The sequence below is a fragment of the Symphalangus syndactylus genome, chromosome 1 (genome assembly GCF_028878055.3).
Source record: "Symphalangus syndactylus isolate Jambi chromosome 1, NHGRI_mSymSyn1-v2.1_pri, whole genome shotgun sequence".
NCBI lineage: Eukaryota > Metazoa > Chordata > Mammalia > Primates > Hylobatidae > Symphalangus > Symphalangus syndactylus.
In genome coordinates this window covers 59,583,379-59,609,976 of record NC_072423.2, presented here as the reverse complement: position 1 = coordinate 59,609,976, position 26,598 = coordinate 59,583,379, and the positions used below count along the sequence as shown (strand labels likewise).

At 38.8% G+C, this 26,598-nt stretch overlaps 1 protein-coding gene across 7 annotated transcripts in view; it reads right to left on the bottom strand.

Annotated features, from left to right (window-relative positions):
- The window catches only part of CHST9 (carbohydrate sulfotransferase 9), a 279,935-nt gene that overhangs the window by 95,871 nt on the left and 157,466 nt on the right, over positions 1–26,598 (bottom strand). For 4 of the 7 annotated variants that reach the window (XM_063612768.1, XM_055235446.2, XM_063612811.1 and 1 more), the window contains exon 3: positions 13,692–13,733. In XM_063612768.1, the coding sequence (XP_063468838.1) occupies positions 13,692–13,732 (41 nt within the window). In that variant the 5' untranslated portion in view covers position 13,733. Of the gene's footprint in view, positions 1–5,939; positions 6,054–13,691; positions 13,734–26,598 lie in introns of all 7 variants that reach the window. The other 3 variants (XM_055235445.2, XM_055235442.2, XM_063612667.1) reach the window with 2 other exon arrangements.

Here is a 26,598-nt window from a genome sequence, read left to right as displayed (position 1 = left end):
TCAAGACAGTTGTCTTACATTCAACTCAAGTGATCTGATGTTCCACCAGGACAGAGACAGGGCAAGTGCAATGGGAGGAGTGTGAGGTCTGCTGCCCTACAGCCTCAAACTTGTATCCTAACTCCTCCTCTGCTTCCTGTGGGGCTGTAGATGAGGAACAAAACTGCTCTGAACCTTGGGTTTCTCATCTACAACATGAAGATAATAATGTCTTTGATATAGAGTTGGTCTGAGGATTGAACGAGAGAGAGTTCCCATCTCTCATCATACTCAAGAATTAGTACCTATCATTTCTGTGTATTTTGGCATCAGCAGAAATGTCTCAAGGGATGATGGGAAGCCCCATCTTGATATCTGATTGGGAATTTCCTGATTGGGACTGTTTCTAAGGGGCTCAGGACACCAGCTGCAGAAGCTATAGTAACTTGCAGGAATTATGGCCATGAGTTGTCTCAAGGGCAGATGGGTGGGGAAAGGAAAGAGAGGGCGGTGAATACACTCAGCAGACCAGCCTCAGGTAGGCAGTGGCTGAGGAGTGACAGGTCTGCTGAGGCCAGGGCTCTTGGGGTGGGACCAGGAATTCAGACATTGTAAAGGCTCCCGGTGATTTCTGATATGCAGCCAAGCTTGAGAAGCCCTGGCATGGAGATTAACAATAAGGAGGACTTGAAGCCACAGGAAGATTTATCTCCGGGTCTTTTTGGGTAATTAGTGACATGGAAGTCTGTCCTGGACAATGTAGTAAATAAAGTCAAAAAAGAATGACAAAATAGCAAGCCTATAATCATATGCATTAATTTATTTAAACTCCTATAATAAAACACCACTGAAGTGGTGCATTTTCTCTTGGTGAATGCAGGAATTATTTTAACAGAGCAGAGAGTGCTCATTGGTGTAAACAGACATGCTTCAAACAGTTCATAGAATCAGGCACACCAATGCCCTGCGTGCAGGGCCATCAGTGGAAGGTAAGGGATGCCGCTCAGGCAGAATAGGAGAGCCAGGGCCCCATGAAGAAAACTTTGAGCCATTCTCAGGCTGGGGATAAAAACAGACAAGAGCAGCACCATGCAGTAAATCACTTGTTGAGGGCCAAGTCAGGGTTAGCAGAGTGAAGGCTGCTAGAATGAGGAAATCCCATCAGGAAACTAGAGTGGCCACCCAGAACAGGGGTGGAAATTGCAAAGGGGAGATCTTTTAAGAGAAGACAATAGAAATAAGTTCAGGGAGCCTTTGAACTTGAATTGCTCAGCTGTCTATTGTATCTATTTATCTTACTTAAAAAGGTTCCAAACTCTCAGTCTCAAGGAGACTGTAATATACCAGTGAGTGAGCTGGGCTTCCCTCTAAAGTGCCAGGCAATGAGCTAGACTCACGGCTTCTGCTTCCCAGTTTCTCCTCTTCAGGAGAGTTCCCACAAGGCCAGCAGGTGCTGGCTGCTGGTGATTCCTGACAATTCCCTGCACACTGGATCCGAAGTTTAGATTGCTTGCCTTCTACTTTCAAGACCACCTTTGCCTTTGCCCTTTGCAAAACGGAAGCAAGTTCCTCCTCTTTTGGTACACAGGCCCACATGTATCTAGTTGTGCTTTGGCCCATGCAAGCCTTTCTACAGGATACTGGGGAAAGGGGAGGCATGCATCTGCCCAGACTCTGATGCCAGTAGTATGCCCCCAACTCCATAAACTGACAAATACATAAGTACATTCCTATTTGTTAATTATAATTTATGTACTGTTGACCCTTGAACAATACAGGGTTTAGGGGGGAGCCAGTCCCCCTGTGCCATCAAAAATCTGAGTATAACTTTTGACTCCCCCAAAATTTAACTACTGATAGCCTATTGTAGATTAAAAGCCTTACTGATAACATAGTCGATTAACATATATTTTAACGTTATATATGTTATATACTGTATTTTTGCAATAAAGTAAGCTAGAGGAAAGAAAATATTTTTAAGAAAATCATAAGGAAGAGAAAATATGTTCACTATTCATTAAGTGGAAGTGGATCTCATAAAGATCTTCATCCTTGTCTTCACATTGAATAGGAAGGGGAGGAGAGGAAGAGAAGGAGTTGGTCTTGCTATCTCAGGGGTGGACGAGGCAGAAGAAAATTCACATATAATTGTATCCACACAGTTTAAACTCATGTTGTTCCCAGGGTTAACTGTAGTTCTTTACAGTTTACAGAGCACTTTGGCATGGAAATGGAAACTATAAACAAACAAAAAAGACAAATGCCTGCAGTTCAGCAAGGTAGAACAAGTTTTCCCAAATCACACAGACAGGATGTAGTGAAGTTAGAACTCTAGTCCAGGTGATACAGTTCCAAGTTCAGAGTCCAAAATAAAACAAAAGGTACAGTAGTTATAAGTCAATTTAATTCTCAATAGTTTTGGACATGCGGCTAAAAATTATAGCTAATGGCCATCTGTCAACAAATGTAAACTATGAAACTGGATATTAAATTATATCTAATTTAATACAGTGTACATAGGATCTAATTTTACATACTGTGGCCTAACAGTGTGCAAAATGTTAGGCTACCCCTATAGTGTATATATGTCACCTCTGTCATATACCTCTGTCAAACTGGTACAGTGGAGTCCTGCCTTCCAGATCTAATTCTTTCATTACTGTATGAGCTTGGGTAGGGCCACTTAAACTCTGTCATTTATGAAATAAAGGATTATATGATTCAATTAGCAATGACTTTCATGACACATGCAGTGTATCCAATAGCAACAAGTGAAGTGGTATCCATAGTTTCTCATTCCATGAACTTGTGTGGTGCATAATATTTGCCAAGTCTGTGCATGTAATAGCAATAGCTAATTTTCAGAGCATGTTACACGTACTGAATATACTGTTCATTTCAGAGCCCTTTGAACACAACATTGGCAGATTCATGAATTATTATGTCATTACCTTTCCACTATTGAGTGAACAGTTGTTTATTTAAATATTCTTTTATAATCTGATCACTTGTTTGGCATGAAAAAATTAGGAAAAATAATTAAACAAACAAGAAAGCCAAAGCTTGAGCCCGAGGCCCTGATCCATGACATGAAATTCAAATACACTTATGAGTAGCTGAGCATATTTCACTCTTCTAACAACTTCTAAAGATTTAATTCAAGAAACGACTCCTTGACTTAAAAAAATTAGCAAAGAGCCTTACTCAAGGTACTGTGCAATTAATATCATTACTGAAGATTTTCCTAATTGCTTCTCTCTTTTGCATATATTAGCAGCAGGTGTTGTTTTGTATTTAACTTATTATACACATTTTGTTATGTCACAGAAAATCCAAAATTTCATTTTAAAGTTCTAATTACCTAGAATTTCCTAGATGATTGTTTATTCGTTGAAAATTAATGTCTTGACACAGTGCCTTTCAAATAATAGTAATGTAGAAAATGTAAACTAATTTGAATTTAATAAATTGATTGCCAACTCTTTCTTTCATGTAAAAGTAGGTTGGGCACACCTTTGGTAACATCAACCCTTTGGAAAAGTTGGTAAATAAGATTTAAGTTCAATTGTATTAATGAAATTACAAAGCTATGATTGTGGTATTATCATAAATAAAACATGTGAATGCAACAAATGTTAAATAACAAGATTCAAGAACTCTGCAACCAGGCCCTCATTCACAAGCCTACAAGAACATGTGCACTTCATTAAAGTCAATGGAGTGTACCAGTTCATCTTGGCATTACTCATAATCGAAACATTTCAATTTTAGTTAACACACACACACACAAAACTAATTTAAAAGTCAAATGAGTAAATTAGTTCTATGCTCCTATGTTCCAATTCCATGTTGATATCAACTAGCCGAATTTAGCCGCAGGAGGTATGAAAAAATATCTAATACAATGAATGGAAAACCTTTTAAAGAATTACAGATCTGTTAAAACGAATGTTTTTGCAACCAACTCAACGAACATATATTTTATATTGTAAGAGCCCCTCAAACTGCTCCATTAGAAAACAGCCAAGCTTAACTACAGATTTGCTTCTAGATTTTGAAAGCAGCGAATCAAAAACTGGAGGATTTATATAAGAAATACAGTCCGCCTCCTGAAAAAAACATTTAAATTGAACAGTGATTGATTGAAAAATATATTCTGTGTACACATTCCCCTAGAAAAGGGGGAATTTTTCTGATTTACATTTGGCAGATTTCTCAATTGTAGTAAACACTATTCACAACACATTCTAGACATTTTCTTGACCTTTACTTCTGTGATACTCTCCTTTTTTTGCTTTCCCAGTTTTTGTCATTTTAGGGTCTCTCTCTTTTCTATTGTCTCTTTTCTGCTTATTTCTTTATCAGTCCTTAGTGGGGGTCACCGAGGACTCTGCCCTGCATTCCTTACTCATTCATTTCTACATTTTTAGTCTTTTGACTCCACCTATGAAGTTAATGATTTACTTCATGAATACTTGTTTCCATTTGAGCCCTTCCTAAAACTAGGTTTTATTTATGGTCATTTGCAGATATCTAATGTGATCCCAAAGCTCAAAAAAGTATTAAAATTCCTAGAGTTTTCTGCTAAGATATTCTTGTAGCTGGTACATTCTGGCTGTGATGCAAGCTCAACGGCCTGGAATTTCATGTCCCATGATTAGACATCCTGGCACATATCTCCAATTTTTCAGTGTAAAGAAACATACTTTTTATTTTCGGAAGTTTAAATGATCACCAGAGAGGCAGTTGGGTGTGTGTGTGTGTGTATGTGTGTGTGTGTGTGTGTGTGTGTGCAGGCACTGCACATCCTTCGGAGAGTGTGAGGGGAAGGGACCTGAGAAGAGGAAAGCAAATGCTGCCTGGCCCGTGTAGGGCGTGGAATCAAGGAGGGGACACTGACTTTGAACTCTGCACCCAGCTCATCCATCTGCCTGCCCCCAGCCTTGTTGGGAGCATCCAGTCACACAGATCCCTGCCTCTCCTGGCGACTCTGTGTGGAGGGATAGCATACATGCTAGCATACGTGTACCTACTTCTTAATAGCAGGAAATAATGGCTTGAAAAATTCAAAAGTCACAGAGAGGGTTATGTAGGGGCTCCTATACTCCAGTAGACTAGGCTGACCAAAGGGTAGAGGATTCCACACATGGTTTCAGGCCTTCTTTTCCTTTATCACTCTGCATCATTTCTATGAATTCTTTAAAACCCTTTTTAGTAGGATTCTCTGCTTCTTGTTTCTCTGCAGTCCATATTACCTGCCTCAGATTGATGGTGTATGTGAGATTTGGGTCCCTCGCAAGGTCTCAATCTAAGTCCTGGATATTATTTCAAGGCTTTGCTTCAGCCTAATCATGTGACACGTGGCCTTCTACAAACTTCTTCAATATATGTGTGCACATGTACCTGAGGTGGATCCTACATTCAAACCCACTTGGTGAGCATCCCCCTTTCTGTCTCACTATTCTATAGACCTCCTGTCTTGAGAATTCTGACCCTGCTCATCCCGGCCATGGGCTATCAGTCACCACTTATAAATGTAAGTTGCTTTTTGGGCACTCTAAACAAAAGCATTAATTCTGGCTTATTATGGCTATATACACCTCATGCTTCTTTTGTAAGGAGTGTGGCTTGGCTTATAAGCTGCTGAAAGGCAGAGCAGTCTGCATTGCTATCACCCTTGAGCATGACCAGCATGCTCACCACTGCCTCTTTCCTACCTCACTACCCGTTTCTCTCCTCTCCTGTTACCTTGGCCTAGAACACGTGGCTTTTACTTGCCTAAGGATTTCACCTTTGCTGCTTTTCCTGCACAGAGTGCTCTTCTCCACTGGTTACATGGCTGGATCCCCCTTGATCCAAGTCTGTGATTAGATGCCACCTGCACAGGCAGGCCCCTGTTCCTGTCTTTACAGCACTCTGTTGCTTCCCTGCAGAAAATCTAACAAAATCAAAAACTGTACCTTTGTTTACTTGATTAACTCTCCCCTCAGACAGTAAGCTCCCAGAGGTCAGGTACCTGGACGTTTGCTCACCACTGTATATCCAGCGCCTAGCACAATATGGGTCAATAAACACTGATCAAAGGAAATAGTGTTAGAGCTTTCCTAAGCTCTAGGTCGTGTTAGAACATTATCTTAATAAAGGTGATGAGGGTGTTTTATATATCTATACCTACATCAATCTCTGTCTGTATAGTTGTGTGTATGTATACATCTGTGATGATAGATATAGTATGCATGTATGATATTAAAGACTTTATTTAAATACTGATTTACAGTATTAAATCACTGTATGCAATACAGTGATTAAGAGAGTTTGATAATTTGCCATCATCCTCTCACTGCAAAGATGAGGATAAAGAACAGAAATAGTATGTTCTGCCTCCCTGGAACTGAAGTCCTTGCTGAAAGACAGTGAATAATGCTATAAAATCACTTGTGGTATAAAGATCATTATCTAAAGTCATTATCATAAATGGGACATTCAAACCTCACACTGAGTTTTTCTAGTACTTCAAGCCTGACAATTTTCAAAACACTCAAATTTCTATTTCTACTTTATATTTCTCAGAAAAAAGAGAATAAACCAAGGAGACACTGGAAAATTTACGGTTAATCACAAATTATTTGGGTATTAAATGCATTTTCAACATAACGATATTTCTGACTTATGATGGACTTCTTGGGACATAACCCCATCATAAATCAAAGAACATCATATTCACAAACAGATCTGTGCAAAAATGTCCATAGCAGTCCTATTCATAATAGCCTCAAACTAGAAACAATCCAAATGTCAAAAACAAGATAATGGATAAGTAATTTGTAGTGTAGTCATATAGTGGAATATCACACATCAATAAAAAGGGAACGAATGATTGATATATGCAACAATCTCAAAAATATTATGGCATGTGAAAGGGGCCTTTACAAAGTACATGCTGTGTGATTCCATTTATATTAAGTCCAAGAATAGGCCAAACTGAACTATGGTGAAATACATAAGAAGTGGTTTCCTGGGAAGTAGAGAGAAGGTAGAAGAAGGGTAGGGAGGTAGGTGATGAAGTTTTGAATTGGAATTGACTGGAAAGGGCAAAGAGAAAACTATTCAGGGTGTCAGATTCAATACCTTATTTTGGGTGGCTGGTATACAGGTGTATACAATTCTCAAAACTTTTACTGGATTGAGAGAATACTTAAGATCTGTGCGTTTTATTGTAAATTATACATCAATTTTAAAATTAAGAGATTCTATTATTTTGTTTAAAATTGTATTACTGAACACTATTTGGAATACTTCCCTACTTTCTAGGCATATGAAACATTTTTAGAATTCTTGTATTTTATTAATTTATCAACTTAGTTTATCAAGTATGATGACAACATTAATGCATCCAGTTTCCTTAGATTAAGCCTCAATTTATTGTGAACTTCAAAAACATAAAGTATTACAAAAACCAAAACCAAAAAGCCTGTCCAGAATTAAGATTAAATTTTCAGAGATGAATGTCATTGCCACACTATGCCAGCAAGGGGAGTAGTTACACTTTGAGAAGAGCTCCATCTCCATCACCACTGAATTATTCTATGGGGCACTTTAACAAGGCCCCAAAAATTGACTTTTGGGTGTTGTCATTATGGAAATGACAGATCATTTTAATGCAAGAGAAAAAGATTGAAAACCTTGACTCTTTAGATTACTCCGAACCTCAATGAGAAGGAGAAAAATACTTGCAGATCAGCTTATTAAAATATTATGTTCATGTAATTCAGGTACCAGGAAAATATTTAAGAGAATAGCTAAATTAACTGCAGGGTGCCACTTTTTCTTTGCTAATTATTTTCATACAAGAATACTCATAGACAGCCCTTTCCCCTACAAAAGAAAAAAAACCCAACAACTTCACAGTTTATTTTTATACATGTGAGAAGGACAGCCCAAGTGTGTGCAGAATGTACAAACTGTTGGAAAATCAAGGCTTGGTCTGACAGTAGATAAGGCTGGCAAACAGTACTTTTTCTTTCCCCTGCAGGATAAGGGCTTTTCAGTTGAGATTGTTAGGCTACGAATCTGAAGATTTATGCTGAATTTTAAAAAATATCATCATGTTCATCAATTCTTATAAGATTTGTAAGGCTTAATTCTCACAAAAGCTTAGGAAGGCTGCAGAAAAGTCTCTAACTATCCTTTCCTACCAACTTTGGTAATCCTGGATTTACAGAAAAGAATGTTCAGGCTGACAAGGGGAAGCATGCCCCCAGGCAAGCAGGAGAGCCAGCAGGAGAGTGGGCCTACCAGATATGGACACTTAGGAGATGGGTACCCGCCCTCTTTACCCTCTAACCTTCATGACAACCCCACCCTTGATTCTAACACCGTAACACCTTCTTCTCAATTTGTCTCATTCCCTGGAGAAACTGAGTGCAGAGGAGCTAGCAATGTGTGCCCGAGAAAATACCCTGAGCCACGCCCCGTGCTGGGCTGGAGTCTTAACTTATGTTTGGGAACTGTATCTCTGCAATCTGCAGTGCTTGTGAATATGATGTACCTCCCTCCCTTTGCCAAATGAGGGCAAAGACATTGAGTACAGGTAAACAATAGTCCATTTCAGGACCCGTGCCCAGGAGAACATGCCTATCAAATGCAAAGCTCTAGGGCACCAACTGCCGGTTTGTGGACCCACAGTAGCCTACAAGGATTAACTCCAGCTTTAAAATCACACGGCACTGCAGTTTGGCACAAAAGCAGCCCTCTACTCCGAGAGAGAGTATGCTATCAATATGTAAAAAGGTATTACCCTTGAATATGTGTATCCTTTTGCTGGTACATAAACCCTGCCTCAAGATATTCTTCATGAAATTCCAAGGAACATTTCTCAGTTCAATGACCCTAAGAAATGATTTTGAATTACTCTCCACTTACAAAATAGAGGAAAAGTATTTTCTTTCAGTTCCTGTAACTGTATAGGAGTTAGAGAAAAGTATTTTCTTTCAGTTCCTGACTTCCTGTATAGGAGTCAGAGTCAGAAGAGTCAAGTTTTAGATTCTGCTTTGAACTTTATCAAGATCTCCAAATCGGAGATGCTAGTCTGGGTTATATTCTTGCTGTCAAGGACTCACAGAACTGGTCCAAATTGAACACCATTTCACTACATGGCAAAAAAAAAAAAAAGAGAGAAAAACATGTTAATGACATGCCACTGCACACCTCTCCCTAATGTTGGCTTTGCCACTGAATGGATGAGTCTTGTGTTCTTCTAAGTGGGAAATAAACTAAAAGACCATATTCCAAGGAGTACTAAAATCTGTGAGATATGTAAAGGATAGAAACAAGAGTAAAAAAGAACATACACAAAGAACCCAGAAATGAGAGACATGTTGATTACAGGAGGAAATAGAAGGAGCGTGTAATTAGGGTCAAAGAAATAAAATGAATAGATATTTGTCTTTGCATTTGTTTTTAATGAGTGGTGAGTTGCTTTCTTGAGCAGATCTAGAATGAAGACTGCATACAAACCAGGCAGAAATAAAATGGGAGTTGTAGAGGGCACTGGAGGGGGTGGGTGTCTGGCATGACACTAGGAGATTAAAGCACCTTGGAGAAAGGACTGATGTGCGTTTGTAGAATGGGAGAGAGTTTCAGAGTAGAATGTCTGAAACCATATTAGGAGACACATTACTTGGTGCTTCCTACCCTGGGAAAGGCAGGGCTGCACTTCAGTGTGGTTCATGCTGTGTAGGGAAGTCCCAGCTGTGGGGTTGAGGGTGGTAATGTGCCATGGGGCAATCTCCATATTAGCAGGTTACCACAGTGGACCGAAAGAAATGTACAGGAAGCAAGGCGCTTGGAGGTGAATTTCACGTGATTCATGTTGGAAGTCACAGAAGAGTGGGCTTTGGGAGCCAAGGCTGAGAAGAGAGAAGAAAATGCTCTGGGTTTCTCAACCCCTAATAAGTCTTTGGAGTTGTCTATTCACAGGAGCCTGGAATTTTATCTAATTGGATAGGTTTTTCCAGATGTTTCAAATGTTATTCATGGGAGATGTTTATATTCATTATCTCCAAAGATCTTGACTAGGAGCTAGCACCTTGCATTTGGTATATCCTTAATGAATAGCCATTGACTGAGTGAATCAACCATGCTCCCAAATGAGGAATGTGTCTTACATTAATTAAAATAGGAGTCAATAACGTGCAAGATATAGCCTATATTTCCTTTATTACTGCCATTTGGCAAATTGAGGATGAAAGCTCTAACAATTCAAATCTCTCTCAGAGGTAAGTTTAGTAACTATCAAGATAGATCTTGGCAGCTCTCTCTTGGGGTCCCCAAGGCTCGCTAAACATTTTAAGAGGACACTGAACATTTTCCTAGTGGATGGTGAGATAACTCACTTCCAAGTGTGGGAGGAAGTGCAATCTTGTCTGTTGCAACAAGCACATTCTGGAATGAGGTTTAGACTTGGTGCTAAAGGTGTGAGGGGCAGGTAGCATGCAGTCTGGCTCCTTTTTATTAATAGTTAGCTGAAACTTTACCTTTCTATTTCAGAGGAGGTGGACAGCTTTTTTACTATCTTATGTGTTAGGGAAGAATGAAAGTTCAAGTGGAAGGGGAGGCTGGGAATAGGCTGCAGTTGGGATGTGAGACAAGGGTGGGAGGTGAGAGGGCAGGAGGGTCAGGCAGGAGTCTGGCTGGCCACTGCCCTAAATCTGAGCAGTAGCATCAGGGCTGGAGGTTAGCTGATGGTGACAGCATATAACCTTGGAGGCATCTGGCTGCTCAGTCCTTTGCATAAGCCACTCACTTACTTGACAACAACAAGTCATAGGATCACAGGCTGCGGACTCTGAATAGAAAGGGCGCCATTCACGTGAACCCCGGGGGACGGAGCCTGCAGTGAGCCGAGATCGCGCCACTGCACTCCAGCCTGGGTGAAAGAGCGAGACTCCTTCTCAAAAAAAAAAAAAAAAAGAAAGGGCGCCATTCTGTCAAACTAATGCTGAGGCCGGAGAACAGGGCCTCTAAACTTCTGAGATCTGCATTGGCCAGCTTTTCCAATTGTCCCCTCGATGGCACTTGCTCTCAGCCACTAGTATACCTGCTTTGATCTACCCCAACCCCAGACCATCAACTCATTCATTTTGATTGCTCCAGAGTACACAGGTGTGGCTGTACCTGCAAACTCATGTTTTCAGGATGGGCTTTTAATTCTGCTCAAAAATATTTTTCCATGTCTCCTTCTTGTCTTGTTTCCCCATTGCAGAATTTTTTCCTCTTTCCCCAGAGACAAGCTCTTACTCACAGAAGGCAGTAACCCAGTGGTTCCCATCTATAGAGCACACATGGTGGATACCTTATCTTTAATGCTCTCAGTAACCCGTGTAAGCTATGTGCTGTTATCCTTATTTTATTTGATTTTTTAGAGATAGGGTCTGACTGTTTTGCACAGAGTGGACTGCAGTGGCTGTTTACAGGTACAATAATCATCATACACTACAATCTTGAACTCTTGGCCTCAAGCAATCCCCCTACTTTAGCCTCCTGCGTAGCTGGGATGACAGGCACATGTCCCCATGCCCAGCTTGTCCCTGTTTTATAAACAAGAGCTCAGTGAGGTCACCCAGCATGTGTTCTGGCCAAGTGCATTATAGTTTATAAAATGCCTCCACATGTGTTATGAAGTTCTCTGACCTATGAATTGCATGTTTTTATTATCTCCATTTCACGGATGGTAAAATGGAAATTTAGAGGGGTTATGTGACCTACCCAAGTTGCGTTGTTCGTGGGTGGATGAATTGAGTTTCGAACTTGTGTCCTCCCATTCTACATCCCATGATTATTCACAGTATAGTGGCAAGAAAATGGAAGCTTTCAGGCACAAACTCTCAAATTTCTTTATATCCATCTTTAAACTTATCTTAGTTTTTCCCCACTCATCGTTTTCTCCTGTCTCAGGAAGAAGCTGATTCGATCCTGTATTCCTAAAAGTTCTCTCCTGTGCCCTTGAATGATCTTATTTATTTCCATTTCTTCATATTTCGACTCTTTATGCAAAAGACTCTCAAATCTTTCTCTCTCTCAACTCCAATTGTTGTTTTCAACCACTTAAAGGGTATCTTTTCTTGGTAATATACCTTTATGTATAGACCATACACTACTCCCACATTCCCTCAGCTCTATACAACTAACTCTAAGTCTACGTTGTTTTACTTGGGCAATACATGTGCTTTGATGTCTCCATGCTTTTGCTTGTCCTGCCTGAAATGCTGCCCTTCCCTTTCCCTACTTGTAGAAAGTCCATGCATTCTTTAAAGAATCAGTTCAAGCATGATAACTGTTACTGAATATTTCCCCAACTCTTCCTGTTAGATTTAACAGTGTATTCTGTGCATTCCCAGAGTACTTTGTTTTTTGGGATAACACATTGCTTATCACAAGAGAAAATCATTTGTCTCCATCTCTGTCTCAACTTATGGGCTACCAGTACAATGAAGACAAAAAGGGAATTTTATTTATCTCTACATCCCTTGATGCAATAAGCATGGCCCTTGGCTAAGTGTTTGTTGAATGAATAAAGGAATAAATGGGTGCATGGTGACTCAGTTACTGCTCCAGTTTTTCAACATACCCCTGGGAGGGCATGGTCTGATTTTGTTTTTTTTCCCTCACCTCAAATCTTTGCTATTGCCCTAGGAATCTGACTTGCTTGCTTGGCAAAAATGTTGAGTTTTAAATGAAAAAAAAATGTTACCTGCCATGTGAGATCATGAAAAAGAAAATGGAATAATATATCATTTTTTCTTGTAAAGTAAACATACTACTGTTATCTAGGTGATCAACATTACAGATATGCATCCCAAAATTAGAAGTTATATTTATAAATTTTTAAGATAATAGGAATTGATCATCTTCTATTACTAAATGCTTCCATCCACATATTACACAATAGTAAACCTCATTCGATTAGAATAATTAGTTTGGAAAGGAGGAGAGGAAGATCTAGCCTGAATTATGGAAGTCAGAATTTTTTGAAAGCAACATTGTTTTATTACTTGCATTACCTGCCAATAAAGTCTGTCTAAGGGGACATCTACTTCACGACCTTAATAATCCTTATTTTACAGCTGAATCTTTTTGCCTAAAGAGCACTGTATGCTAAAGCCATGAAAACAATGTATTCTTTTTACATGGGGCACAAATATTCCATTTCACTTAGCAAATCCATTCCTTGCAGATAATTCAAAGCTAAATTTCAGCTTAGTCTAGATCAAATTCTCAAGAATTGTGTATTAGCAGTATCTGAATTAATGAGGTTTTACTCTATTCATAGAGGAAGACATTTAAAAAAAAATAGACTATAATGCAATGTGCCAGGAAAATGTTAAATACCTTTAAAATAAAAATAGAAAAATTTGTAAACTTTTTCAAATAAGGTAAACACCATCCTATATATAACTGAAATCAGTCTTCAGAGCCTTTAGTTTCCTTTGTAAATCCCTTGAGGACAAGGATTGTGGTTTGCTTGCTTTTCTCCCCACCCTCCAAGACTTTATGCACTCCAAAAATGCCACCTAGGCTGTGCTTTCTAGGGATGACTATCATCAGCAGAACAGGTGCTTAAAAGCCACACTCCGAGGTTTTCAGATATTCTAGTTGTTGCTCTGCTTATCTATAACTACCCAAGACTCAAACATTATGAGGAAGTTACTCACTGATTCTGGGTACAGGCGGCAAGTACTTCAGTGGTACCCATCCTGAAAAAGAAGAGGAAAGAAATTCATATATTACCATCACATCCAAAGACATTTATAAAACTTTCTACACAAAGATGCCTCAAAGCCTCTCATATTTTATTTGTAACAAGAAAAATGATGGGAAGGGAGAGGGTCATGAAATAAAATGTGTCATCCCCTGTGTTTGTGGCCTGATTAAGCTTGGTGTCACTTATTAGGAAACCTGGCATTACCATGAAAATTTGGTATCGAAAAGCCTGGGCTTTGAGCCTGTACTCTGTGGCAGGGAAATCGAGCCAGGGACTGGGGGGTGGGTAGCATTGGAAAATGACCATCACAAGGAAGACAATTTCCTTTGATTCTCAGCATTCCACCCCATAACAGATCAATGTGCTAATATACAATAATATTTTCACTTATTAATAAAATCTTTGTGTAAAATTGAGTACTTGGGCTCGACGTCTTTGGGTGAAATTGAGATAGAGATGCCATGTACAGCTCCTGGCATTGACTATTAGTGGCCCACTATTGGATGCCTTAGTTTGGGAAGCTTGGAAGAGTAAATGAACAGAAAGCTAGGATAAAAAAGAGGGCTCTGAGGCAAGCAACCCCATGGATATTTAAATTATCCAGAAAGAATGATAGTTTATTCTGTAGTAAACAGCTATAAGAAAGAAATCTTAAGGTTTTCCTTGAACCAGTGATTTTTCACGGTGATTACCAAGGGCCTCTTTCTGCCAGATGAAGTTGGCCTATTGTAACATAGTATATTTCTTTTTGCTCAGTCACCTATGGGGAGAGGAGAGCCTCAGTTCCTTCTGAGAACAATCTTACAGAGCAGTAAGAATGTAATTATATGACTACTTAGTTTTTGGCTTTTTGGGTTACATGGTTCCATTTCTTTCCTTTAAAACATTATATATATATGTATATATATAATATATAATACAACATATTATAACATATATACTGTATGTCATACCATATATTTTATATAATATATAACTATAATGAAATATATATTATATAATATGTTTACATATATTATATATTAATATATATTCTATTCTATATTTTATAAATATATATGTAATGTTTTGCTCTCTGCATGCCTTTAAAAAATATCTTTCAACATATGTTGACTAAAACTTGAATGAGTGCTAAAGGATGGTGTGGCTTAAGCAATGGTAGGGTTAATTGTTTGTCCTGCTAGCCTGCCTCATTGAAATCACCTAGTCTCAGTGTGACTCATTTATAATATTGCTTTGCTAACCCTAATTGAGATAAAAATCTTATTGGCACTTGTCTTTTAAATTATTTTTTAGCAAATTTCACATGTGCCAAAAAATACCAGTTTACACTTGCATCAATGATATGCTATTCTGTTTTTAGAATGATTTAAAGCATATATCCAAGGGCATTTTGAATTGTCTTGTTATGAACTTCCTGGTGTAAGGTACTGGCCATTCTACTTGATTTAGTAATATCAGCATTTTGGAGGCAGGTATTTATGAGTCATATAGCTCATCAGTAAGTTACAGGTCCTTCAGTACAACTGATCCCCAGGGTCTGGACCTGGATATGTAATGCATTGCTCCTGCCCACTTTATTGTAATTGCAACTCTATATTTACCTGTTCACCCAGGTAATGGTAGCATGATTAAGGTCACACTATCATGGCTTAGTGATAAGAATATTGTTTAGACTAGAACTCAAAATCTTCCTCCATACAAAATTGATTATTTCTAGCATATTATCATTATTTATGTAGGCTGTCACTGAATCAAGGAAGGAAGTTAAATTGGTGTGGAAAAACTGGTTATTCAAAAAGTCAAATGCGTCTGCTTCTTTATATCCCACAATATTCTGGTAAGTTGCTTATCGATTGTATGAGAGATTGTTCTCATCAAACATTGCTTTTAAGCTATGTGACTTATAACAATCAAGTCATTTCCTTAAAAAATGTGGACATGATAGCCTCTTTCTTCCATCTCCATGATGGCTCAAATATGAAGGTTGTGCAAATCTGGCAATTTCTTAAGGGTGTCTGGAAACCTGATATTAGGACATTACAATGAGAGTACACTCAGGTATTGGTAATTCTTCCCTGGTCTAGTTTGTCCCTCCACACATCATGGATGGAAGTATACTAGTTAGATAAATGCCTTCCTCCCCAACTATAGTAAACCTCTTGAACACTGGGATGATCCAGTCTGGTTCCTCTTTTTAACTTCTCTGAATCTAGTTTAGTTTTATGCATATATATTGAATTAACCTAAAGTTTTGAAACATCTATTTCTTTAAGCATCGATTAAATGATAGGGAAATAAATACAATTTACTTTTTATCTTTTGAATTGTCTCCTAAGGAAAGGTATCCTCTACCACCTCTCAATAATAGTAATATAGTATATAGCTCTTTAAAGGCTTTAACTATATCTTTTAAATCATTGTTATTTTTCTGTATATTTATACATAATAAATATGTAGGATGTTGGGCTCAGTCCATACGATCAATATAGACTGACTGACTAGCTACAAGATCATGTACTGAATAGCTATGCATATTCTTTCATGGTCAACTGTGAAAATAACTTGAAACCCCAACAATGGGAATTGCTTCACAAACAGAAATTAATTGGGTTTGGCCAGAGCCACTAAAATTAATGAGTTTAAACCTCACATCCAGTATATCTGTTCTTATATTGTGTTTACAAGATTGAAAAAGAACTAAGACTTAATTTAGTGGCACAGATAATCTAATAAAATAGGATCTTTGCCTTTCATTCCATAAGTTATTCTCATCATTGTTTTTTTTTTGTGGTGAAGCATGTTTTACCTGTTGAAACTTTGCATAAACATCATAATAAGTGAATAGGTCTAGAGCTTTCATGAAAATTTAATTTTTTAAAAAATTAGCATTTCACTGATCCTTATCCTGAGGGTTGGAGAGCTTCACACAGCACTGAGCCAGGTAGAGCTCACGCTCAAGTGAGAGAACACAAATACAACCATAGTGTACTTTTCTCAAAGAATTCAAAATAATTCTTCTGGCCATGTGATAAATTAATTTAGTTGTTTGTCATCATCCTTATCTAACTGAGAATACAAGGATAGGAAAAGGTTAGAGAGCTTCCTAAGGCTATGTGGCAGTTTGTTGTTAAAATTGAAATAGGGTTACATTTGGAATGCCAAGGCTTTATTTTCAATAATGAATGAGGATTTGTTTTTCCAGCTAAACTTTGTAGATATCTGATCATCAATATCCTCTTAATTTTACACACAGATATTTGGGTGCAAAGAAAAAAATAATCACAGTGAAGTTTAGGTCCTTTGGTTGCTGGGTTTAAAAGTTTATCCCAATATTTTCTTTTGAAATATTGATTTGGTCTCACCTTGCCTTTTGTTTTATATTTTCTTTTAAAATTGCCTGGATGTGCAATTATTAAATGAATAATAAACACAATAACAGCTAACATGGACTGAATGCTTATTAAATATCAGACATGCTGCTGAGTGTGTTATATGAACCTTATCTAATTTAGTATCATAAGAATCCCATGGAAATACTACCAGGATTTCTGCATATAGAATATAGCCACATATTTCCAGTTCTGCATTTTCTTACATAAACGACACCCATAATCATCATGTATATTTCTCAGTTTCTGTTTCATTAAAGTAGATTGAAAAAGGCACAAAGCAGAATCCTTTCAGATTAAAGTTTTTCCCCAATATTTTACCACTATCTAGCTCACATATAATTCTATAGCCTTTATTTTATTTTATTTTGTATTTTTTTGAGACAGTCTTGCTCTGTTGCCCAGGCAGGAGTGCAGTGGCGCGATCTTGGCTCACTGCAACCTCCTCCCACTGCAACCTCCGCCTCCCGGGTTCAAGCGATTCTCCTGCCTCCGCCTCTTGAGTAGCTGGGATTACAGGCACGTGCCACCATGCCCAGCTAACTTTTGTATTTTTAGTGGAGATGGATTTTCACCATGTTGGTCAGGCTAGTCTCGAACTCTTGACCTTGTGATCTGCCCGCCTCAGCCTCCCAAAGTGCTGGGACTACAGGCGTGAGCCACCACGCTCGGCCTATAGCCTTTTATTTTTAGTAACTCAACTTTATTGAGTCTTTACAAAACATTTTAATAGAAATAGCAATTCTCTTTTACACACCCATATATCATTGGTTTACATAATTATCATTGAATAATTATATGAATGAAGAAAACTGGCACAGCACATCTGGGTACAAACACCACTGACTCTTGGTCCACATATATCTCCACAGGAGGGATCAGGAGTTTACAGGCGGGCTAGAGAGCATCTGGTCCTGAGCTGGCTGTGAGCATCGGTCGGTAGGATATATTGAGGGAACGGAGAGAGTTGCTTAATCAGGCAAATCACTTAGGAGGCCAGTAAAAGTACTTTCTTTTATTTATTTATTTTTTTTTGAGACGGAGTCTCGCTCAGTCGCCCAGGCTGGAGTGCAGTGGCGCAATCTCGGCTCACGGCAAGCTCCGCCTCCCGGGTTCACGCCATTCTCCTGCCTCAGCCTCCCGAGTAGCTGGGACTACAGGCGCCCGCCACCGCACCCAGCGAATTTTTTTGTATTTTTAGTAGAGACAGGGTTTCACCGTGTTAACCAGGATGGTCTCGATCTCCTGACCTTGTGATCCACCCGTCTCGGCCTCCCAAAGTGCTGGGATTACAGACGCGAGCCACTGCGCCCGGCCAGTAAAAGTAACTTCTATTGTATTTTATTATTTAACTATGTATGCGTTTGATAAAATTCCTTACTTTGATAAAGTTATTAAAACGTTTAAGGACAAGGAAGAAGAGAATGAGTTTAGGTATCCTACCGAAGACTGCAAAACTAGTGGTGGAACTAGAATTTGACGCCTGAATTTGGCCTCCAAGTCTAGAATTTTTTGCTCTCTCCCATTATGCGTTAGGACAGAGATAATTGTGGTGGGTTGGGTGTGCTGCTGCAGACCAGAAAGGGGGATCAAGATAGTTCTCCTGGTCAGCAAGAGAACAGAGCGAAAGAAGGTAGAAGAAACCACAAAGTGATGAAATAGTCTTAGGAAAAAGACTATTCTTGCAAAAGAAGAGCACTCTGATTCTGTTTTCCTTGAGTTAACCCCTGTATTTCTTGACTTTGTACCTCACTGGTTCAAAACAAAAGGGGTTTTAGCATACAAATTTTGCTAATAGAACTGGTTTTTCTAACTCTAAAATTGAAGAAATCTTGAAAGGGCATCGCGTCTCTCCAGCAAACAGTAACAACACAGAAGAACCCATGATGCAATGGCCCCATGGGGAACCAAGGAACCATGGGTGGGATAAAGCTTAGGGAAATTTGTGACCAAAAATAGCAACTGTACTTCAAATGAAGTACAGTTGTCTCTTGGCATCTGTGGCGGATTGGTGATTGGTTTTGGGGCACCATGAAAACACCAAAATCTGTGAATACTCAAGTCCTTGATAAAGTATGTGCATATCACCTATGCACATTCTCCCATATACTTTAAATCATCTCTGGAGTATTTATAACACCTAATACAATATAAATGCTATGTACATAGTTGTGATACTGTATTGTTTAGGAAATAATGACAAGAAAAAACAGTCTGCAGTTATTGAGTATAGACGCAACCATGTTTTTTCCCCAAATATTTTAAATCCACGTTTGATGGTATCCATGGATGCAGAAACTGACATACATGAAAGGCTGACTGTAATTTGAATCTCATCATCCACCTTTTTCTAATCTTTGGGCTTCATATGTTCTATTTCCATCAAGTCCTTCTTTAGGTAATGCTATTTAAGCACCAGTTTTGAAGAACTTCCTAGTCCCCTAGAAAGGATTTTGTAGTAGCTGTTTTAAAATGCCTCAGAATAGAATATTGTTTTCCCATTAAGTATTAATGATTTCATTTTATGTTAAATGCTTTCTCCGTTTATTTCCTTGGCACTTCCCAAGTTATTTCCTTCAAGAAGAAATTTAAAAGGTACTCAGATTTCTATGACTTCACAAGGAATTCATAAAAAGGTCAAGCTCTCAAATGGCTATCCCTTCAATAAAATTATGTTAAATTGTTCAAAATGTTTGTACATGGGACATCACTTTTATGGACTTTCAAAAATAGCTGTTTAGTTTTTAACCGATCTGGTTATAAAAGTAATTATTGCCATGATGTGGCTGTATTGTGGTTGAGATTGAAAACTTTCTTTTTATAAAATAGGATCCCGCTTAAATATCTTCTTGGAAGGAGATTACAAGCCATGGATTAATTATTTGATTAACATGAGTAAACAAGTAAAGAGTATATGAGTAGATGGCTTATTTCATGATTTAAAGATTGTAAAATTAGTTAATTAACTAAAAGGAAACACAAATTTAAAAGACGGCGAGACGCAAGATCAGTGTCTGAAATAAGTGCTGCTTTTCAGGACGCCCTGCATAAAGCCGTGCCTGTGCGGAAGCAGCTTCCTGTGCACTGCCGGCTGCCGGGTGTGCTTGTCCGTGTGCCAGACCCCCTGTGCAGGAGAATCCAGCACTTTAGAGCACGCTTTGTATAAAATAGAGTGATAATCGAATCATATTCGGGGAGCGTCTGAGAGACAGAACTAGATCAAGAGGCAGCCTCTAAAGTGAGAATAGCACTGAAAACGGGTGGAGGGCCTGAGCTCAGGCCTGATTCTCTAGCGATCTCATGGGAAACCCATTCATTCAGCTGCTCTGAGCCCTCATACCCTCACCTTCACCTATACAATGCTTTAATGTGCACTTCAGCCTTGAGATTCTAGGAAACAGGGCAAAAACAAACAAACAAACAAAAAAGCTCTCCATTATCACGCAGTCATCAAGATTTTCCTGTTTATATTGTATTTAATAGTCCACCCCACCCCCATCCCATAAGTGTTATCATATGTATTACTTCATATAATTCTCATAACAGTTTCCCAAGTATGGTGGGCTTACTGGCTGGCATGGTAGCCTGCCTTAATCTTGCCATACGATTTCTCTCTCTCAATTATTTCACTCTCACCTATACTTGATTCAGTTCCAAATATTTAAGCAATCCTCGCTTTGACCTCTCCTGAACTTCAATTCCGCTTCTTCAAATTCTAGCTTCCACATCAGTGTCCCACTATTGCATCAAGTGCAGCTGGACTTGAATGAAACTTGTAATCCTTTTCCCCAAACCACCCACCCCTCCGAACTTGCACAAGTGTCTATTATATGGACACTTCTTCCTGCCATTCAGGCATGCAGCTTTGACATCTCCCCTCACCATCTCCTCTCCCCAACACTTGCTTCCAGCCACCTTTCGATCCTTTCTTTCTATATCTCATAATCATTCTTTTTAGCTTTTCAACGCTGCAGCATTCTGGCCAAGATCCTCAGCACATCAAATTACAACTGTCTCCAGGCTGGTATCCCTGGCTTTAGCTTCCATTTTCATCTTAATTTATCCAATGAATTGTTTTAAAAATTGTTTTTCCTATGCTAAACTCCTCTCCAAAAACCTTGCTTTTTCCTTTCACTGTTACAGGATCCAGTATAACTGCATTAAATACAATCTCTTCTTCCCTGTGTAACTCAGAATTCTCCTCTACAAATTCTGAAAGTCCCCTGAATAGGCCACTTCTAATCCCAAGCTTGAAACAGCTCTCATCCTTCGGTTTGAAAAATTCATATAGCTTCTTCAAGATCTAAGACGGCTTCTTCTCTCAGTTTCAGAGTGGCCATCCTCTGAACTACAGCAGGCATTGCTCATTGGGAGGAAGGCAACAGCACAGACATGAGCAGCATGCCAGGCCAAGCCCTTTATATATACATGAACTCATCTGCTCTTAATCTTACCACGCATGCATCATCACTGTCCCTACTTTAGAGGAGAAAATGTGGCTCAGAGAGGTCAATAGCTTGTCTAGGTCACAGATTTGCCAAGTGCTGGATCCAAACCTTGGTGGTCTGGCCATAGAGTTTGTGCTTCTAACCTTTACACCACACGATCTATCAAAGCTTCTGTTGCTCTGTAAATCCTTTTGTGCCACTGGTCTCTAGCACTTGCAGGCTCCTTAAGGGAAGGCTCTTTGTCTCTGTGCTCTGTAGCCTGTGACTAGCACACAGAAACACCCCATATGTGCAGCCTTAGAGGTCTAGAGATGGAGTTTAGCAGTAGAAACAAGAGGAAACCCCTGACAGTGTCTCTGGGCTCAAAACACACAGAGACATACACCTTCCTTCTTGATCTTTCTTCTACTGTGACAAAAGTGCTGACTGCATATTTCATAGATCAGAAAAAGAGTAATACTACTAATAAAAATACCCAATACATTTCCGCATTTCAGAATATGGGCCAGATAATGAAGAAAGATCTTTGAAGAGTACAGCCTCCCTCCTTCCCTCTCTTCCTTCTTTTCTTCCTTCTTTTGTCACTTGCTCAACAAATATTTGTTTTATGCACACCCTGTGCCAGAACAACACACCTCAGGGTCTGTTATTAATGTTTTCAGCTGAGCTGCTAAAAGACAGAGCCAAGTGATATTAAGTAATTTCGAAAAGCAACAAAAAATTGCTAAAATGTATTGTGAGCATACCACCAGGCAGACTTTAGGCAAGGGCTTGGCAGATATCATCTCACTTAATCCTTATTAAAACTCTATGAGATAAAAAGATTATTATCCCCATTTTACATACAAGGTGAGAAAGGTGAAGGTCATAGGACTCATAAGGGACCAAGCAAGGATTGTAGTTTGGGTAGTTTGAAACGAGAGCCTTCACTCTTACCCTTTACACTTGACTTCCGCCAGGAGTAGATACAGCTTTGCAACATACCAGAGGCATATTTAAAATTAGTTTCATATCCTTTGAAAATAGCTCCATAAACAGTATCAGGGTACAACAGGAATGCCTCCACTATCATCACACACTTTACCTGAAAGCAGGTGTGTGACTTTTAACAAGTTAACTTCCCAGGGCTCTATTCAATTCATTTGTAAAATTAAAAATTAGCACCAAGTAATCTCCAGAATTCCTCCCAGACACAGACCTTGTATTATTCCAGAAAGGCAATTGTTGGGCAGTTAAGTGTTTACTAATCTTGGAGTCAGAATGAGGTTTCTTTGAATAGCCCAGCACCCTTGCTATCAGTTCCTGTCACCATGGTTTGTACCTATTACTTGCAGTTTGTCATCTGCTGCCCTCAACTGTCTGGAAGACAATCACCCAACCCAAATAATCACCTGGATATGCAGTGATCTGTCCTTTACCCCACCCTTTTCACACGCACAGTTCAAAAGCAACGTCTCAGTTTCTGAGTTCTTTATCATCCTGCTTTGTGGTTGCAGGTTTTGCTTTTGGGATGTGAGACTTGCACTTATGTCCAATATTTCCTTGTTGCAGGTCCTGGTTGAAGAGGAGCTACTTCTGATAAAATGATGCATCTGATGTGGAAGGATGTTTGCGTCATTCCCTCCCTTCTCTTTTTTTCATTTTCAGGATTACTTTGGTCACCAGCGTGATACACATCAAGCTTTTTCTTTTAATCTGAAATAAAGTCTCTTTTTGTTTTTTGTGCTATGGGCCTTTTCTGGGTAATCTCATTCATTTTGTTGGCTCTAATGACAACTATGTTAACACTGGTGACTCCTAAATTTCTGAACTGTATTTCTTACCGGAGCTCAAATAAGAATGTGCCCAGAGCACATGGCCTCAGGTTTTCCATGAGCACCAAAACAGAGCCTATCTAAATATGAAGTCTTCCTCTTCCCTTCCAAACATGCTCCGGCTCCTGTGCCGCCTCTCAGGGAATGTGGCACTCAGTCACTCAAATCAGGGGCCTTGGAATTCCTCTTGCATTCCTGCATTACTTACATGTCATCGATAACCAAGTCCTGTTCATTCCTTCTTCAAACATTTCTTAAATCCACCCACTTCCCCATCCCCACTGCTGCTTCCCTATTTCTAACCTAGATAACTGCAGTAGATATCCAAGAAGCAACATTGCTTTGGTAGGTAACAGTCATTTCAAATTTAAGATAAATAAAATAGAAATCTCCTTTTATCCTCAGCCCCCCACATGGATCCTCTAGTGTCTGCTGTATCTCAGCTAATAGTATTATTCACCAGCTTGTTCTCACCTTAAACCTGGAGTCATCCTTTATCTCTGTTTTCGTATCCTTCCACATCCACTCTATCAGCACGTGCTGTCAGTTTTACTTCTAAAATCCTTCCTAAATCTGACAGCATCTCATTATTTTTACTGAAACCACCTTGGTCTCAGCCACTTCATTTTTTTCCTGGTTTACTTTAACAGCTTTCTTAAATGGGCTCCCTAGCTCCACTTTTTTTCTAAAATCCCACCTGTGTTAGAGAGCTTTAAAAAAATCTCATTACCTAGCTTAAAATTCTCCAGTGTTTATTTTTTTCTCAATGAAATTATCATAAAATTAAAACTGTTTCCCACAGTCTATAAGGCCCCATGTAAGCTGCATGCTGCCACATGTTCACCCTTGCTCACCATGCTCCAGCCACGCCAACTGTCTTTCTTCTTCCTCAACCCACCAAGCTTGCCCTGCCTCAGGGCCTTTGCACTCTTCTCTCAGATCTGCTCAAGGCTGGTTCCTTCACATCACTCAGGATTTAGCTCAAATGCCTCCTCCTCGGAGAAGTCTTCCTCTCTCATTCTGGCTAATGTGATACCCGTGTACAACTCCCCAGAATTTAACTTTATCTCTTCTGATGGGATAATTGCCATAGACTGATGAATGTGTGTGTTGTTTTTTAACTAAAAAAGTTGAAAGTTGAAAAAGTTGAAAGCTTTTTTTCTTAAAATAGAAAAATATAGGCCTACTGAAGCAGGTTATTTAAAATTAGAGAAAAATAGTTTAATATATCTCTTTGAGATGCTGAATTCAATCCTTTTGGCTCTACATACCCAGAAATGGGATTGCTGGATGATAAAATAGCTCTATTTTTAATTTTTTGAGGAATTTCCATATGGTTTTCTACAATGGATGTACTAATTTACATCATCACCAACAGTGTATTAGGATTCCCTTTTCTCCACATCCTTGCCAACACTTGTTATCTTTTCTCTTTTTGATGATAGCCATTCTGATAAGTGTGAGCTAATATGTCATTGTGGTTTTGACTTGCATTTCCCTGATGATTAGCGGTGTTGAACACATTTTCATATACCTATTGGCCATTTGTATGCATTCTTTTGAGCAATGTCTATTCAGGGTCTTTGCCCATTTTTAAATCATGGTTTTTGTTGTCGTTATTTTTTTGCTATTAAGTTGTATGCAGTTCTTATATAATTGCAGCATTCAAAAGAGCCAGGATATGGAAACAACCTAAATGTCTACCAACAGATAAATGGATAAAGATAATGTGAGGTGTGTGTGTGTGTGTATTCCATTGTTTATGTGTGCACATATATACATTTTATATATGTATATGAATTATATATATGTGCACATATTATAATGCATGACATATAATGCACAGATAATGAAATATTATATAGCCTCAAAAAAAGAAGAAAATCCTGCCATTTGTGATGACACGGATGGACTTGGAGGACATTATGCTCAGTAAGATAAGCCAGAGGCAGAAAGACAAATTCTATATAATCTCAATTATATGTGGAATCTAAAATTGTTGAACTCATAGATACAGTTGTGCAAGATGAATAAGTTCTAGAGCTCCACTGTAGAGCATGGTGACTATAGCTAACAGTACAGTGTTGTGAAATTTAAACTTTGCTGAGGGTAGATCGTAAGTGTTCTTACCACATACACATGCAAAAGGTAATTATGTGAGGTGATGGATATGTTAATTAGTGTGATAATGGTGATTATTTAACAGTGTATGCAAATATCAAAACATCAAATTGTGCACCTTAAATATATATCATTTTGTCAATTGTACCTCAATGAATTTGGGAAAAAAATATATAAAATGCTACATATATCTATATTCATGTGCCAAATTCAAAAGTACACATCCTTTTTCCAAGTGTAACAGTGCGTATGATATTTTGAATGCAGACCGAATACAGACACTGGATGATTCAGGTTGGTGAAAAGCGAGCAAGGTGCATCAGCTCTTCCGATGGGACATGGAAAAAGCAAGAGTCCTGCTTCATAGGTAAGTCTCAAGGCAGAGGATAACTGGACTTCCACTTCTCCTTTATCTCCAGTTCAGGAAAGAAAGAAGGATGGACAATTAAAAAAAGAAACAAATATCTCTTGCTTGTCTAAACTGTCTGGAAGACACAAACTGATGTGGCAATCCAACTAGACCTCTGGGCATACAATGTAACCTAGAATTAAATAATGTAACCTAGAATTACATTACAGGGTTTCTATAGAAGGAAATACAGAGGCACAGGTGTTGTGTTGTGTTTCGTTTTTGTTTCCCAACATTTTGTTAAGATTATTTTCAAACACACTGAAAAGTTGAAAAGCTTCATTTCTTAAGATCATATTTCTCCCACTTCAGGCAAAGCCATGCAACATCAAAACTTCCTACCTGCCTAAGACCAGTATACTCTAAATCTCTAAGTGCCTGGGACGAAGGACTGGACCATGACATGATTTTTGACATTTTGGTTACCTTTTTAGTGTGCTTATACCTGCAATGAGCCAATCACTCCTGCTAGATAGAAACAGACTATTATTTTTTTTTTAATTTTATTTTATGGTGAGAACACAACATGAGAACCGCCCTTTAACAGATTTTACATGTATGATACAGTATTGTGAACCGTAGGTATGATGCTGTCCAGTGGATCTCTAGAACTTATCAGGGGCTGCAGGGAGGGGGAGGTGGGGAGTTGCTAAACAGCTGCTATATTTTTGTT